This window comes from Dioscorea cayenensis, chromosome 7, assembly GCF_009730915.1.
Source record: "Dioscorea cayenensis subsp. rotundata cultivar TDr96_F1 chromosome 7, TDr96_F1_v2_PseudoChromosome.rev07_lg8_w22 25.fasta, whole genome shotgun sequence".
In the NCBI taxonomy this organism is placed as follows: domain Eukaryota; kingdom Viridiplantae; phylum Streptophyta; class Magnoliopsida; order Dioscoreales; family Dioscoreaceae; genus Dioscorea; species Dioscorea cayenensis.
Window position 1 is genome coordinate 26,635,656 of NC_052477.1, and position 16,412 is coordinate 26,652,067.

Genomic DNA, 16,412 nt, shown 5'->3' on the forward strand with positions numbered 1-16,412 from the left:
ATTGTTATATTAACCTCGAAGAATGTTTATTTAGATAACCTAGTATATTATTTGGTTATTTTTTATTAATAATTGTATTAAGTCATTATTTTATATTAATAATTGTATTATATCATAATTATTAATCGTATTAATAATTATCTTATTAGCACCCCAATCATATTTAATTAGATAACCCACTATATTTTTAGGTAATTATGTTTATTATTAATAATTGTATTATGTCATTAGGTTTTATGAATAATTTTATTATGTCATAATTAATTATTGTATTAATAATTGTTATATTAACCTTGAAGCATGTTTATTTAGATAACCTAATATATTATTAGGCTTTTTTTTATCAATAATTGTATTAAGTCATTATTTTAGATAACCTAGTATATTATTAGGTTAATTTTTTATTATATTAATAATTGTTATATTATGGCTGAAGCATGTTTATTTAGATAAACTAGTATATTATTAGCACACCAATGTTTATAGTTTACTCTTCAATCATATTTAATTTTTCGATGGCATATGTCCGGATTTATGATTTTTTCGTGTGTTATATTTTTTCAAGTCAACCTATTTTATTTTTCCATTTAATATGAAATTGATTAATATATAACTTTCTACAGCCTGATCGGGTTCTTAGGTGTAGACATGTGTCTCATCGCAGAGCCTCCTCCACAAATCATAGGCCTTTTAAGAGAAGTCTGGGTTCTATCATGCGCTCAAATTCTTAATTTCGACTGATGCCGCTCTTGTGAAAGCGCATTAGTGGAGAGATGGCGGATCGAAACACACACATTCCACCTTACATGCGGTGAGACAACAATCACGCTGGAAGATGTGGTACTATTACTTGGCTTACCGATTAACGGCCACGAGTCATCGGTCGACTTCCCGGCTTAGGGAAGTGCTGTCATGCGCAGAGTTGCTCGGAGTGGTCCCACCGGCGGAGCAAAGGAAAGGTCAGAGTATAACTCTAACGTGGCTTGAGGAAACATTTGACATGTTGTCATACGATGCAGTCAACGCATGTAATGAATGTTATGCACGCGCTTTATATCCTAAGGCTTACTCGGCTATGTCCTCATGCCGATATGTCTCGTAATAGGGTTCATCCGAAGTGGTTACCACTTCCGAGGGATTTTACGTAAGGTGAAGATACGATTGGGGTTCAAGCATGTCTAGCAACCCTCAGCATAGTGTCTTTATGCCGCGCATCCAACAAGGATATGAAAAATATCAGTGGATCTATGATATTACTTCAATCATGGGCATGGTATAGGATTTCAAGTATATCCCCTCGAACCCGTGGTATCGTATCCTTTCCTCTGGCTCGTAGGGTGAGAGCAAATTAAATTGATAATTCAATTTTACACTTTAATTATAATACATTGAAATTATAATTCATTCTCATTTTTTTCGTGTGGGCGCATTACTGAAGTGCATGATGATAGCCGTAGCAACAAGCACAATGTGAAGATATATAGGCAGCCTACTAGATCGGTTGGAGATGCAATAGGTAATGTTGTTAAAAAAACTGATAATTCATACACATATTTTAGGTATTAATAATCATTGATTATTTGGTAAATAATTTTGAACAGTTTATATGGCGGCCTTATGATTCGAATCGAGATAATCGCACAAGTGCCACATGACATTTTCGCAGATGCACCTTTTATGGATCACGCTTTACATCATTGATTTGCTTTTGAAGTTGTTGAGTGGCACCAAACAAATCGAGTGACAAGACAATTTGGCTTCGCCCTAAGGTGTTCCTCTCGATCCGGGCTTTGCATCGGACCGACCCATGATCATGATCTTCGTGGTAGAATTGACACAGATTGGGCATTGATGCACGGAAGATGGATTGGATACTGGAGAGATAGAGCGTCACGTTGCCTCAACCTCCATGTTCCTGCCGGGAATAACGCAATGTCGGTGGAATATTTTCGATCGGGTATACTACTAATACCATACTATTTTTTTATCGATGGATCGAGACCCTGTTGGATCTTCGCATGCGAGGGAACACTCTTCCAGTGCCCCTTAGAGCGTTTCCAACAGTGGTTGTAGATGTGCCACCACCGAGTCCTCCTGTACGACGACGTCGTCGGCACAGTTCTCGGGTCGAACACGCATCGAGGCACATATTCCTCGACACTCACATCACGAAGGGTACCAGTCATTTCACTCATCAGATGATATCAACGTTACTCGATCATCTCATCTCCATGGATTTCCTCCAGTTGAGCCCAGCAGACACTCGGTTGATTTCGGGATGGACTTTGTGCAGAATTTATTTGAATATCAACCTCATCATCCACCTATGGAACGCGGACAATCTAGTCATTCAACTTCATTTCGGCAACAAGACTAGGAATCACCCCCAAACCCTTCTGCATTTTGTCTGCGAACCCCGAATACTCCAGCCTCAGCAATACGCGATTCGGATGAATCATCTGATGATGATCCGCCAGCCGAGCAAGCACGAAGACCTAGGCCACGGGGACTGCCCGACAGAGATATTCACCCACCTCAATGTTTTACTGAGAGGTGGCAGCGTAGACGATAGAGTAGATTATTGTATTAGTTGTTGTTTTTCTTTATTGTCTGCGCAAAACTATCTTAGGTTGGTTTTGCTTGGTGTTCTATGTTGTGTATTTTTTGAAATTTACTTTTTCTTTGCATTTGTCTTATCTTCATATGCTTTAAGAAAAGGCTTTAATGATAACTCATTGCATGTTATAATTATATGAAAGGCTTACATCATTAAAACATTACGGCGAAAAAGACATTTAGACTATATTACGACCGAGTACTTGAACCGGCGATGTTGGGACAATTTCGGCGACTATATCCTTCGTTGCGACATAAACCACAACGTTTTCGCTGAACACCTTCCCTAATATCCATCTCGTTACGAATCCTTGTAGATTTTGGTCTTCCCTTCGTCGGTCTTCTCATCGTAATATTAGGACATAGACGTGGACCATTATAAGGGTTCCAATATCCCTTATTTGATATTGGCTCAAACTCTTTATGATATACATTAAAAACTGTTTGAAGCCTATACACGTTGTCAACATACTCCTCCCAATGTAGACGAATATGCGAGCATGCTGCAAGGACATGTCGACATGGAAAATGCAGCGTCTGAAAAGCACCACAGTCGCACCAATGTGATCTTAGGTTGATACGAAAAGTGCTAGCTTGTCTCCCACATTGCGGGGGTGACATCTCATCTACCATGAATGACTTCTCTTCACGGTCAAATTGACGAACGTAAATGCTGGACGCTGCTTGTTGATTTTCTTGGATTGCCTTCATTAGTGATTCTGAGAAGATAAGGCCTGATGCGATCTGAGCTTGCACCTGTACACCTTTCCTCACAAATAACTCCGCAAGTCGGAAGTACGTTGATTTAACCATAGCTGTTATAGAAAGGTTTCTTGTTCCCTTAAGCACTGAATTAACACATTCTGCGAGGTTGGTTGTCATGTGACCATATCTTCTCCCTTCTTTATCGAACGCTTGAGCCCACTTCTCCCGCGGTATGTTATCCAACCATCTCGTCGCCTCTTCATCGTTGTCCCGTAGTAAACCATACCAGTAGTTAAAATCTTGAATGGTTTTCGAATAACCTGCAACAGTGAACTTAAAAAGTTAAGATAACTTCAATAATTAACAACAATGTAAGAGTTAGATTAAAAAAAAAGTTAATCTTGTAACTTGCCAATATTGACAACTATCCGTTGCATTTCTTTGTTTCTGAAACGACGCATGAAATTGGCCGAGATATGTCTAATGCAATAAACATGGTACGCATGAGGAGCACTCATCTCACGGCCAAGTGATCTAAAAGCTGATTTGATAGATTCATGGCGATCAGATATAAAGCATATTCCTTGTTGTGGTGTTACACTAGAACGTAAGTTGCGCAAGAAGAAAGTCCATCCACCCAACGTTTCTCCTTCCACTATGGCAAAACCAATCGGCAGGATATTTTTATTACCGTCTTGTGTGATTGCCAACAACAAAGTGCCTTTGTATTTGCCATAAATATGGGTGCTATCTATCTGGACGACCGGTTTGCAATATTTGAAAGCCTCCACGCAGGCGGGGAAGCTCCAGAAAACTCTATGAAAGATTCGAGCATCACGCACTGTAAGGTCCATCAGATGTCTGGGCCGGGTCTCAAGATCAACTATCGTCCCTGTGAACAAACTCATGGTAACGCCGATAGCCATCTTGGTAATTCGTTGTAGGACTCCTCCCAATTGCCAAATGTCGCTTCAACCTCTTTTTGCTTAGTCGTCCATACTTTCCTATATGTCGGTGTGTATCCGTATCGATTTTTTTGATCTCCGCTATTAAAACCGATACATTGATGCTTGGTCACGTTGGACTAGTGCTTGTATTTGACGACAAATCATGTTTGAATCCGACTGAATGATCCCGCGAGATCATCATCGATGAACACGTGTGAGGCCCAGTGTACTTTGTAATTTCCCAAAGTTGTCTCCGCTGGCTGTAGGATGCGCGAACCCTCCAATTGCACCCATCGCCATATGACTTACATTTACCGGAGTATCGAGTCGGATCGGACTCAATAACTTTGTATTCGACGATTTAAGTAAGCGATGAATGCTTAATTGCGGTCACGAGATCATCTTTGCTTGAAACCTCATGCCTACATGAAGATCTCCATTTGTCGTTGCTTCAGTTAATGTGTCGGCATACAATAAAGGGTACTCCGGAAATTCTTGTGCGGACATTGCTTCCAAATCAAGGGTTCGCATATGTGCTGGAGGCTCCATTGGTGCCATCATGAAATTATGGGCGGTCATTTGAACATCTTCGAGATTGCATTCTTCTAACTGAATGTCATCAACACTTGCTTCAGTGTCTTCCCCAAAGCTGTCACCATCGTCGTCCTCATCGTCTCCACTCGGATCGGCCATCATCGACCAAATTCGGTTTCATGAGTATCATGAAAAAAGAACTTGTTCCACCTTGTAGATGTTGTGAATTAGTAAAAATAATTATTGGATGGTGGATCATCATGTGCCCTCCACTCGCATGCAGAGCCGCTCGAGTTCATTAACTTGACATGGTGATGAAATCCTCTCCCGTCTCAAATTGAGTTGAACTTCGTCATTTGGGGTGGTTCGTTGTTGGGAAGGAGCACCCTTGAAAGTTGCAGAGCTGAACTCCACATACAATTCAATAATGCCAATATCCGGATTTCTTTTGTGGCGATCGAACATCATCCGAACATCTCGGGTCATTACGCGCAATTTGAATGACCGATAGCAAATCTTACCGGATCCTCGAAGAAATTGGGAGCTCAGATTTGATATATGAAACTCTTTGGTTGTCGCTAGCCTCAATGCTTTCTTCAATGGATCTCTTTAAATTTTCGTAAGAGATGTCGCCTTCGACATAGAAATATGATTAATCCTCCGATCTAAAAATATAATAGTATCTTCACTAGCAATGATTGAACCATTGTAGTAAACCAATACAAGTGAAGTCTCTGCCATTGTTGAAGATAAGAAAAAGAAGTATGGGTGAGTGAGTGAGTGAGTAAGTAAATAGTGTGCAAGAGTGAAAATGGGCTACTAATGTTGGTTTATATAAAGAGCTCGAATTTTTGAAAAATTTCATTTATGAACATTGCAGGGTTTCGACCGTCCCTAATTCATCGATTGGTTTAGGTTAGACCAACCTACTTTGTGCTAAGTACTAATCAGCGCAGTTTCGATCATCATACTTTGTCCCAATCATCGAGTGGTGCAGGTTTCGACCGGCCAGTATTTGCGTCGCCGATCGCGCAGGTTCGACCGTCCCGCTTTGTCCCAATCACCGGGTGGTGCAGGGTTTCGACCCGGCCGATTGTGCTAACTAGTGCAGTGCTCGATCGTCCCGCTTTGTCCCAATCACCGAGCGGGCGCAGTTCGACCCAGGGCTGATTTTTCAGGCCGACCGGGTCTGAGCTCGATCGTCCTCCGCTTTTGTCCCAAACACCGAGTGCGCAAGTTCGACCGGGCAGATTTAGTGCCTGATCAGCGCAGGTTTCGACTGCTCGCTTTGTCCCAATCACCGAGTGGTGCAAGTTCGACCGCGTACTTTTAGCCGACCGAGTGCAGGTCTGATCGTCTCCGCTTTGTTCCAATCACTAAGTGGGCGAGTTTCGACCGGGTCAGATCTGTGGCCGACCGCGCAGTTCTGACCGTCTCCGCTCTGTCCCAATCACTCGAGTGGTGCAGGTTTCAATCTGCCACTTGCGTGGGCCGATTGGCGCAGGTTTCGACCGTCCCCGCTTTGTCCCAATTTTTGAGTGGGCGCAGTTTCGACACGGGCTGATTTCAGGCCGACCGCAGCAGTTTCGATCGTCCTACTTTGTGCTAATTCATCGATCGGCGTAAGTTTCGACCAACTTACTTTGAACAAATTCATCGACTCGCGGGTCGTCTGATCGACGCATTTCGTGCTAATCAACGACATGCTGCAGTTTAACCGTCTCTACTCATGTCCTAATTAATTACTCGATACAAGTTTCGACCAAACTACTTTATACCACCATCGACCCTAGCAGTTTAACCGACCTACTTTGTGCTAAGTAATCGACCTGCAGCAGTTTCAAAGCCCTCATTGTGCTAAGTCATCGACCTAGCATGAGCGTTTCGACTCAGTCCTACTTTGTACTAACTACTTTACCGTTGTATATTTAACCATCCTATTTTTGTATTAATTAATTACTGGGATGTAACTTTTGACCGCTTTCATTTCTAATATTTTTCGAAATTCATAGTTTTTTTTAAATAAAAGGTCAATATATATATATATATATATATATATATATCAACAATTATTTTTTTAATTAAAAAAATTAATCATATAAAAAAAGCATTCTTTTTAAAAACCTAACTAGCCAGCACTAGAGTTTTAAAATTTAAAAAACGAAAAACAAGAGTCACTCTCCCGTTTTTATATTAAAAAAATTTTTAAAAAAATGGAAAACAGGGAGAGTTTCTCCCGTTTTCATAATTTTTCTAATTAAAAATAAATGAAAAGCAGGGTGAAACTCTCCCGCTTTTTCATATTTTAAAATAATAAAAAAAGCGAAAAGCGGAAATATTTACTGGTTTTTCACTAACGTCATGATTTTTTTGGTAAATAATCCCAAACATTCGTAATTTAAGTAAATATATATATTTTTTTGTAATATTTAGCCAGTTTTGGTTGCGTTGACATACTCTCTCTCTACCTTCACCTTCTTCCCTTCCTTCACAAGTTTATATAAATCAAATCCCAATTTAAGCATTATTTTAACTTAATTTTATATATATTTATTGCCCTGTATATAAAAAAATCACACACACTCTCGTCGAAGTCGAAGTCGAAGTCTCTTCGATCGCGCGCTGCTCGGCGGCATGAATGGCCCTTCGGAGCACGTCGATGCCCTCAAATCCCCCGTTCATGGCGAGGATTTCCATCATCATTCTCGCCTCCATCGCCGTCTTCTATCTCAGCAAGCACTTCTCCGACGCCGACTCCCAGTTATTCTTTTCTTCATAAATAGACCTCGTTCGTTCCTCTCCTCCCCTCTCCCTTCCCTCCATAACCATCTCTCCCAACACCAATACATCCGTCGATATCCCCTCCATCATTGTTACCCCTCCTCCCGCTGCACCTCCGCCACCTCTACCACCGCTACAGCAGGAAAGTTTCGGGATCGTGGACGAAAATGGTTTGATGAGAGAGGATTTTGATGTTGGGGAGTCTGATTCGAGCTTGGTTGTGGAATGGGAGAATGTAACAGATCGGAAAGAGAAGGGAGGAAGAGGCGGGAAGAGTTAGGGTTAAGGTGAACAAGTTTGAGCTTTGTCCGATGAGCATGAATGTTCACACTTTGTTGGGGATGGATTGAATTGCTTGGTTCCAGCTCCGAGAGGTTACAAGGTACCCATTCCTTGGCCGAGGAGCAGAGATGAGGTACTCTTTTCATTACTCTCATCAGTCTCATGATTCCAAATTTCTTTGTTTTATGTTGAATTTTGTATGTTTATTGGAGTATGCTGTGCAATAGTACGTTGCCATTTTTTTTTTTTCGTATCATTTGTAAGGTTTTTAGATTAGTACATCACAGGTATGGTATTACAATACTCCACATCAACGCTTGGTTGCTGACAAAGGAGGACAAAATTGGATTGTGGGAAGCAAAAATAAATTCAAGTTTCCAGGAGGTGGGACACAGTTCATACATGGAGCAGACCAATACCTGGATCAGATCTCTAAGGTTTTGTATTGCATGACCTGCTAATTGTTTCTTGCATCCTTTTTATCTCTGTCTCTGTTTGACTCTATTCTTTATTTTACCTTACATTTTCAGATGGTCCCAGATATTGCATTTGATCAGAATTCAAGGGTTGTCTTAGATGTTGGATGTGGTGTTGCAAGTTTTGGTGCTTTTTTATTATTGAGGAATGTGCTTACCATGTCAATAGCTCCCAAAGATGTTCACAAAAACCAAATTCAGTTTGCTCTTGAGTGTGGTGTGCCTGCTATGCTTGCAGTGTTTGCAGCGCGGCGATTATTGTATCCAAGCCAGGCATTCGACTTAATTTATTGTTCAAGGTGTCGAATAAATAGGACCGGTAATGGTAATAATACTTTGCATTAGAAGCAGAAGGTTTTGTTGAGTTCAAAGAAATTCATTGATAAATTTGCATATCTTACTTTCTTTTCTAGATTTTTAACCTTTGAAATACTTTTATGTGATTAATATACTCTACCTCTTTCATGTTTGACCACACCAAATTAAATTAAATGGTGTAAACCTTCCAATTCTTCTCCAGGGTCTTTCTCTCTATTTGGTAGGAATAAAAAACTCATCCTTGTGAGGGTTCATATGTTTTCTTTATTCTATTATGTCTCAGTTTTTTTTTCAAACATCAATTAACCTATGACTCTGTTCCTTTGCAAAGAGTAGGGGTAGATGATGCCTTTATACTTTTGGTAATAGCTTGCAATTGCTTTACACCATCTTATAATTTTGAGTAGTGTGATTGTTCTATCACTACCATGCAAACATGATATATTGGATGTAAATGGGTATCTTCTGTGCTGCAAACACTTCGAGGCAAGTTTTCATGTTGCTTGGAAATATAAAAATTTTTCTGCTTTTAGCTACAGTGACTGTGCCCTAGCTTTTATAGTTCCTCTTATGTAGCATAAGTACATATCACCATACCAAAAACTGAAAACATCCCTTACTATAAACATCAAGAATTCTCTTCAATATAACCTATCTTTGTTTGTGGGCCAAGAACTGATCATATGACAATATTTGCAAAATTAGGGTAGAAATACTTGTTGCTTATGTTTTGCGATAATAGAACACTGTCAAGGATATATGCTTCATCCTGTATCTACTGAATATGTACTTATGATTGACATCATCTTTTAATCTAGCCCATAATAGGAGTATTTCATATACTTCCAACTTCATCCTTTGGAATATAGAAGCATAATTCTAGGTTACTAAAAACTACCTGGTGCTACCACACTAATTAGGAGTTCCTCTTCTTTTGAAGATGGAATTTTGCTTTTCGAGGTTGACAAAATCCTAAGGCATGTAGGATACTTTGCTTAGGCTGCTCAACCAGTCTATAAACATAAAGAGACTATTAAATATGATAATAATTGAAAAAATATATTTAATTGCACTTACATGTTTGTGCAATACAAATATTCATGAGGCCTTACAAGATTAAGATATAGCAGCAGCTTCCATTGTAGAGACTATTTTCCATTATAAGAAATATGATATTAATATTTATTTGTTAAAATTTTCATTATATATTTATATACAATATTGTCTCAAACTTTTAAAATTGTAAAAACTTCCGTTCAAAATGAAAGAAATCACCCTAGCAACTTCTAAGCCATGTTTAGTTTTGTTTTTTTATTCTTTGATGCTCCAATTTATTAGTACATGCAGAGTGTGGTAAATGCAACAAAGGCTCACCATGAATGCATGCGGCAGTGGGATGTCTGCCTCATCAAGAGGGTTTCATGAATGACTCCGGCAGTGCAGTTATGTAACACATTAACGTCCACTTGCAGTACAGCGTGGGAAGTAATTAAACTGGCATGTAATTTCATTGACCTTGGCACCTGGTGCTACCACACAAATTAGGAGTTCATCTTCTTTCACTGAAGTATGATCGTCTCCTCCTCTCTTCATCTCATTTGTTGTTGTTGTTGTTGTTGTTGCCCTTTTGGTGATGTATCATGAATTTGGGAGGTTATCATTGAATTGATGTATTGAATCTCATCTTTTTGTGATTTTTGGAGGGTGTTATGCTTTTTGAAATTTTACTATTAACTGATCTTTCCCAGGCATGGCATGCTTCTGTTTTTTTCTTTCACTCTGCAGTTGTCAATCTCAATGTATATAATCAAATTTGTTTATATTTGAACCTTGTTATCTTCATGAGTATTCATATTGTTTTTTTTTTTTTTAATATTAGCTATTTGTAATTGAATTAAGACATGTTTAGATAAATTTTTTATATTTCACCGCTTAAACAATCCTACTTGCAATCAAATTAGGACGCATACTTATAATCAGACTAAGGCTTATTAAACATATGTTTAGATTGTTATTATTATATATAAAACTTTGGCAAATAGAGCTAATAAAACACAATCATTGTACTTAGTGGAAATCTCTCCTTCATATATGGTTTTCCCCGATTTAAGGTTTTTCACATAAGTTTGCATATTGTCGATGTTTTCATTTCTTCTTACCTGTTATGGTTCATCATCTCTTTCACTTAGCTCTGTTTTGAAATTGATCTTTGTATGTTCAATGCATATACAATCAGTTGAAAGCTGGATCGTTGTGCGTATTATGTATTTTACTCCCTCATGTTATCATACTTGATCTTGCTTTAGACGTTGGCAATTAATGTGTTTATTTATACCCCTCAATATTTCTTTATATCCAAATAATAGTTTTTTGATTAATTTACTTCTGTTTTGTCACAGATCAGGAATTGTGAAAGCTCTTAAAAAGATTGGAAGATGTCACATTGGTGCCATTCATGCAATAGGGTTATCCAGCCTCATTCCTTGGACATGATCTGGTCTCGTTGTCATGGAGGATTTATTCAGGACCTGAATGATATGCTTTGTTTGGCATGGATGTTCATATGTCTGATGGTAAAATAGTAAATTTGGATGCTGGGACTTGGTATTTTGTCCTGTGTATGTATGCTTGTTATTGTGAAAATATAACAATTACCTATTGAGTTTCAAAAGAATAGATGCCTATTTGTTTTGTAGCAGAGGAAAATGTAGTTGATATCCATATTAATAGAGATGTGAAAGAATGTAATGGGTTTATCACCTTGATTTTCTATCATTTTTTATTTATTTTCTTTTTATGCATTGTATTAATCGTCGTTTATGCTTTTATAGGTATGCCAATTTGAAAGCATGCATAACACAGCTCCCTGAAAATGGACATGGAGCAAATGTTGCTCGATGGTTTGGTCGCCTGTGTGAGCCACCTGCTAGGCTCCAGGATGTACAGATGGATTCGCACATGGCGAAAAAGGTACTCTTTCCAGTGCAATCTGGATACTGGAGAGGTTATATACGTGTTTACCATTGGCAAAAACTGAAACTACCGAATGTAATGGACATGAGAGCGGGATTCGGAGGGTGAGTACTATCTCTTCCCTCGGTATTGCTTTTTGGAGCAAAGACTTTCCTGCATGCCATCAAAATGTTGACATCATTCATAAACTTGAGGCAAATGTGTGTGAGGTTGGATTTGGATGGTTGGTATTACCTCTTCCATTCGTTGCATTATATTCATGTATAATGAAGAATTTCCTGCAAAAATGCCCTCTTATTGTTAGTTGTTGACAACATTCATAAGTACTATTTATTAAATAGTGCTTAATTTAACTCTCAATTTGCTTAGTTTCTTAAATTTTTGATATTCTTCTTTATTTGAATCACAGAGAGAAGTAATTGTGAAAAGTCTAGACTGTTTCTGGAGGGATCATTTGATAAGTCATTCTAAAGGTTTGTTTTCTAGATTATTGATTTTATGTTAGCTTTGTTAACTGTATTGAATTTATTTATGTATTTATTTTTCTTGCTCATGTGTTTTGGGGATCAAATTGGTTGTTTTGTGGTTGATTAAATCTAAGTTCTTGTTGATTGGAAAGGTTTTTCTTTCTTTTTTTTTTATAAATTTTGTTTTGTTTGATATATCTGATTTTGATTTAGTTTATTTGGTTTATTGTTATTATTTTTGGTTCATTCTTCATTGTTTTTTTTTTTTTTAATCAGAGCCCAAAGCAAGCCTCTAATCATAAACTCCAAAATCTTGAACAATGGAGGATCCGACCCACAGGGATCACAGAAGGAGCTGATGAACAGTCCAAGCTGAAACCAAAAAGGACAGCCTAAACCAATCAAGGTATTGAATATAGGACCAACATAGCACCTTGAGATTGCAATATGGACTCTGACACGGGGCTCGTCGGCGTGGCAACCTTCAAGACTCCTCCGTGCGGCACTTGTGCGCACTCACAAGTTAGCCTGCTCTCGTAGGTGTAAGAACTCACATCTGCCCAAGGAACATACACAAAGGATGGACACAAAGATAAGAGAGAAAAACTTAAAACTCTCTATTGATAGAAGAAAGCTAATACAACCGAAGCCAAACTACAAGCCTTCCTCTCTCCCTCTCACTTCTCCTAAGTGAGAGCTCTCTTCTCCTTATCTTCTCTTCTTCTCCTAAGAATGAGAATGAGAATGAGAATGAGAGAGTGAAGAATGGGATGAATGAAATGGAGAATGGAGAGGGGATTATATAGCCAAAGTCTCGAATCTTCATCCAGAGGCAACTGGACGTAACGCTCATCGAGACGTTCCCATTCCAAGAGCTAGATGCCGAGCCGAATTTCTCTCCAAGGACTAGCAAACGAACAACGCTCCTATTTGCCGGGTCCCGACATCAATCCATGCTCCCCATTAGTTATAGAGTGTCTCCCTCCTGCCAAACGACTCGATAATCATCTGCTTATCCGCCCGGGATGTCTTGGTACCATAACCGGCCTACCGAGAGATCGCTCTCGTCCGCATGCGTGTTCCGCCCGCACGAGAATACGGGCGCTTTGCTGCTCGGGCTGAGCGGGTCGCTACTCCGCTCTCGGACAAGATGATCCGATCATGTCCTAGTATATTAGACCGTTCAGAGTGACATCCGAAATTGGTCTAAGGGAATGGACTAACCACACTCCCGGCTTCTCTTGGCCTTGTCACTCCCGCACCAAGGGCGTGACGCCAAAAAGCCCTATAACAGACTCCATCTTGCACTCCATTCATGGCCACTGCCTCATTTGCTATCAAGGCATCAATGGAGTTCCCCCATGCAAGCACTGTTAATCCTAGTATTGAAAGACTACCAAATGTCTAGACTATTGTATTTTTGTATTGGATTGTCGTATTTAATGTTTGTACAATTACATTTTAAGGTCCAATCAGCACCTGAGCGGTGCGACTGTCTTTCATTTGACATTTTGAAACCTCCATTGACAAATAAAATTCACATGATGTAATCTTAATGATTTTTTTTTAAAAAAAAGTTAGATTGGAAAAAAAAAAACTCCAAAACCTTTTTTAGGGTTTTTTTTGGTATGACCCTAGATTTTTTTTTTTAATTATCTAAATTGGTTTCAGGACCATCGTATTCATGTCCAGTCAACACCAAAGAAAATGCCTTTTTTTTCACTATCATTCTAGTTTTAAATATAATAATTAAAGTGGCCTTTTTTAACATATTATAAAAAAAATGTTATTTTTTAACTTATTAATTTTAAAAATATATTATTATTATTAAAATATAAAGTATTTTTCATATTTTTTAAATCTATTTTTAGTGTAATTTTTTTAATTTCACTTTTCACTTATAACATATTAAAAAAAAAAAAGTTACTTGAAAACGCAAGGGTCAAATTTACACAAATAGATCAAGAGTTTAATTGGAGGTGCATTTAAATGATCAAATGATATAGCGGGGGCCTAGATGATGATAGCATCACAACTTGAGATCCAGTGGCCTCACTTAATTTTACATAAAACCCCGTGTGTCATGTGTCACTAAATTTACATGACCAGATCAAAAGTTTAATTAGAGTGTATTCGAATGATTAAGTGGTCAGCTTTTAATTTTACAATTAAATATAATTTTTAAAAATATAAATTAGTCTTTTTTTTTAATTACAAATAAAATAAAATATATATTAAATAATAATAAACTAATATATTTATGATGCATAAAATAATAACATTTAATATAATTTTAAAATATCTATGTGTGTACATAAAACGAAAATATGGTTATGTGTAGAAAGCGAAATCTAAATAATAGTTAATTTAATAATATATGTTTTAAAAATAAATGGATTTTAAAAGTATTAATAAAATTTTAAAAAAATAATACTAGTTTAAAAAATTGAGTTAAAAAATCATTTTAATAATTCTAAAATGAAGAAAAGATTAAATCCGAATATATTTTTTTATTATTTTTTGGTTTTTAAATGCCAAATCAACCCACATTTAGCATTTAATCAACATTTGAATATTGACTGGACAATAATATAATGACTTTGGAGCCATTTTGGCAAATAAAATGGCCATGAAACAATTTAGGTAATTAAGATATATTTTAAAGCTATGGTGGGGACAAAGCCCCTTTTGTCTCATTTTTCGCTTACTATCTCCTATAAATCTTTAATACTAGTTAGAAATATTAAATGTTAAGTTTTTTTCCTTTTGACTTTTGGCAAAGAAAGAAAGAAGAAGACAAGAAAACAATATAGATGAACATTAATATCGTGGAAAACTTCCTCAAGTTACGTATATGGACTTTTAAAAGTTAGTTGATTATTGAATTACATGTTTACATACATGGCTAACTTTCATAAATTATAGACTTTGACATATAGTGTGATTAAGATTGTTCCACTTGTATAGTTTTCTTATTGATAAATAATGAATAACATTAGAGTTTATGGCATGAATACTATTTTGATCCAAGTTAAAAATGTGTGACTAATGTGATTTTTTGAATTATGAAAATTTTTCGGAGATCTATGTTGATAGCAAAGGAAATAGGCTTATCGATTAATTCCATAGTCCACTATTGATCCTGTTAGAGGTGTGGATGGAGCTTAAGGGTTATAGGGCCTATTCAAATAACTTTACCAATCAAACTGCATTTAAAAAGTAGCAGAGTCTAACTATAACTTAGACTAAATCTAGGTCAGCCGAACTAGTAATCTAGCTGGCTAGGGCTTAGTAAAGCATTTTTTAAAAGTTTAATTATAACGATATTGCTTAGACAAGCTAAGTATCTTTCATTATATTTAATTTTTAACATAATAGAATTATTGTTTCTTTTCTTTGTATTTTTCCCTTCAATTTTGGAGTTTCTATATAAATTCATTATTTTTTTTCATTATGGCTAGTTATTTCTTTCACATGTGAGCTTAGATTTCCATTAATTGTATTAATTTTCTTATTTAATTTAATATTTTATCAATATTATAGTGTATGGAATAATCTAAAAAATTCCAAGATTAACTTATGAAACGAAAATATTTATAAAAACAGTTTAATATTTGTTTTTTTTTTAAAGAACATGTTAGGTAATCGTTCAAAAGCTTTTGCTTTAGGAAACGCAACTCTTATGCTTATATAATCTCTTTACAAAATCATCAAGCATGTATTACATACAAGAGAAACATACGAGAACAATGCATGGTTTCACATGCCAAAGCACATGAAACATAAAACCCTAAAATATCAGCCTTCATTTTCATACTCCGGATCGAAATGGAGCTAGCTCTTCCATCACCTTCTTCTTCTTGACCTTTCGCCGGCTGTCATTGCTCCGGCGGACAACACGGAACTCCGGCAAAGAGGACAAGTAGCTTGCCCATGCTCAAGCCATCCATCCAAGCAACCCTTGTGGAAGAGATGCCTACACTTAAGCTCTCTAATCTCTTCACCATTACTTATAGTAGCCATACAAACCACACACTACCTCTGAAGAATTCTCACATAACTTAATACTACTTAGCTGATCAATATCTCGTAACAACTTCAAAGATATCTTTTGATCATGAGGACATGGATATTGGTGAAAATTTACTTGTAGCCAAGCTCTCATTTGAAGAGGAAGAAGAGGGATTAAATATTTAGAAACTAAGATTTTGAGGGCAAGAAGAAGGCTAATGCCATGGACTACTAGGATGGCAATGAATAAATGAAACAAGAGTGTTGTTATTTCCATGAAGAGAAAGGAGAGAAAATTATGA

General features: G+C 37.1%; 1 protein-coding gene and 1 pseudogene across 1 annotated transcript; one reads left to right on the plus strand and one right to left on the minus strand.

The window, feature by feature from the left end:
- Window positions 1–2,805: 2,805 nt before the first annotated feature.
- On the minus strand, window positions 2,806–4,247 carry LOC120265263. Its single transcript, XM_039273143.1, has 2 exons — window positions 3,734–4,247; window positions 2,806–3,641 (listed from the first exon to the last, which is right to left on the minus strand). The coding sequence occupies exons 1-2, from the start codon at window positions 4,245–4,247 to the stop codon at window positions 2,806–2,808; spliced, it is 1,350 nt and encodes a 449-aa protein (XP_039129077.1).
- A 3,235-nt stretch (window positions 4,248–7,482) lies between these two features.
- Window positions 7,483–12,863, plus strand: LOC120265264 (annotated as a pseudogene).
- Window positions 12,864–16,412: the final 3,549 nt, after the last annotated feature.

Excerpts from the sequence above, each read along its gene's own strand:
- LOC120265263 (XM_039273143.1), bottom strand. The coding sequence starts at position 4,247 with ATGGCTATCGGCGTTACCATGAGTTTGTTCACAGGGACGATAGTTGAT. Across the intron at positions 3,642-3,733 it reads ACGGATAGTTGTCAATATTG|GTTATTCGAAAACCATTCAA; the intron begins GCAAGTTACAAG and ends TCACTGTTGCAG.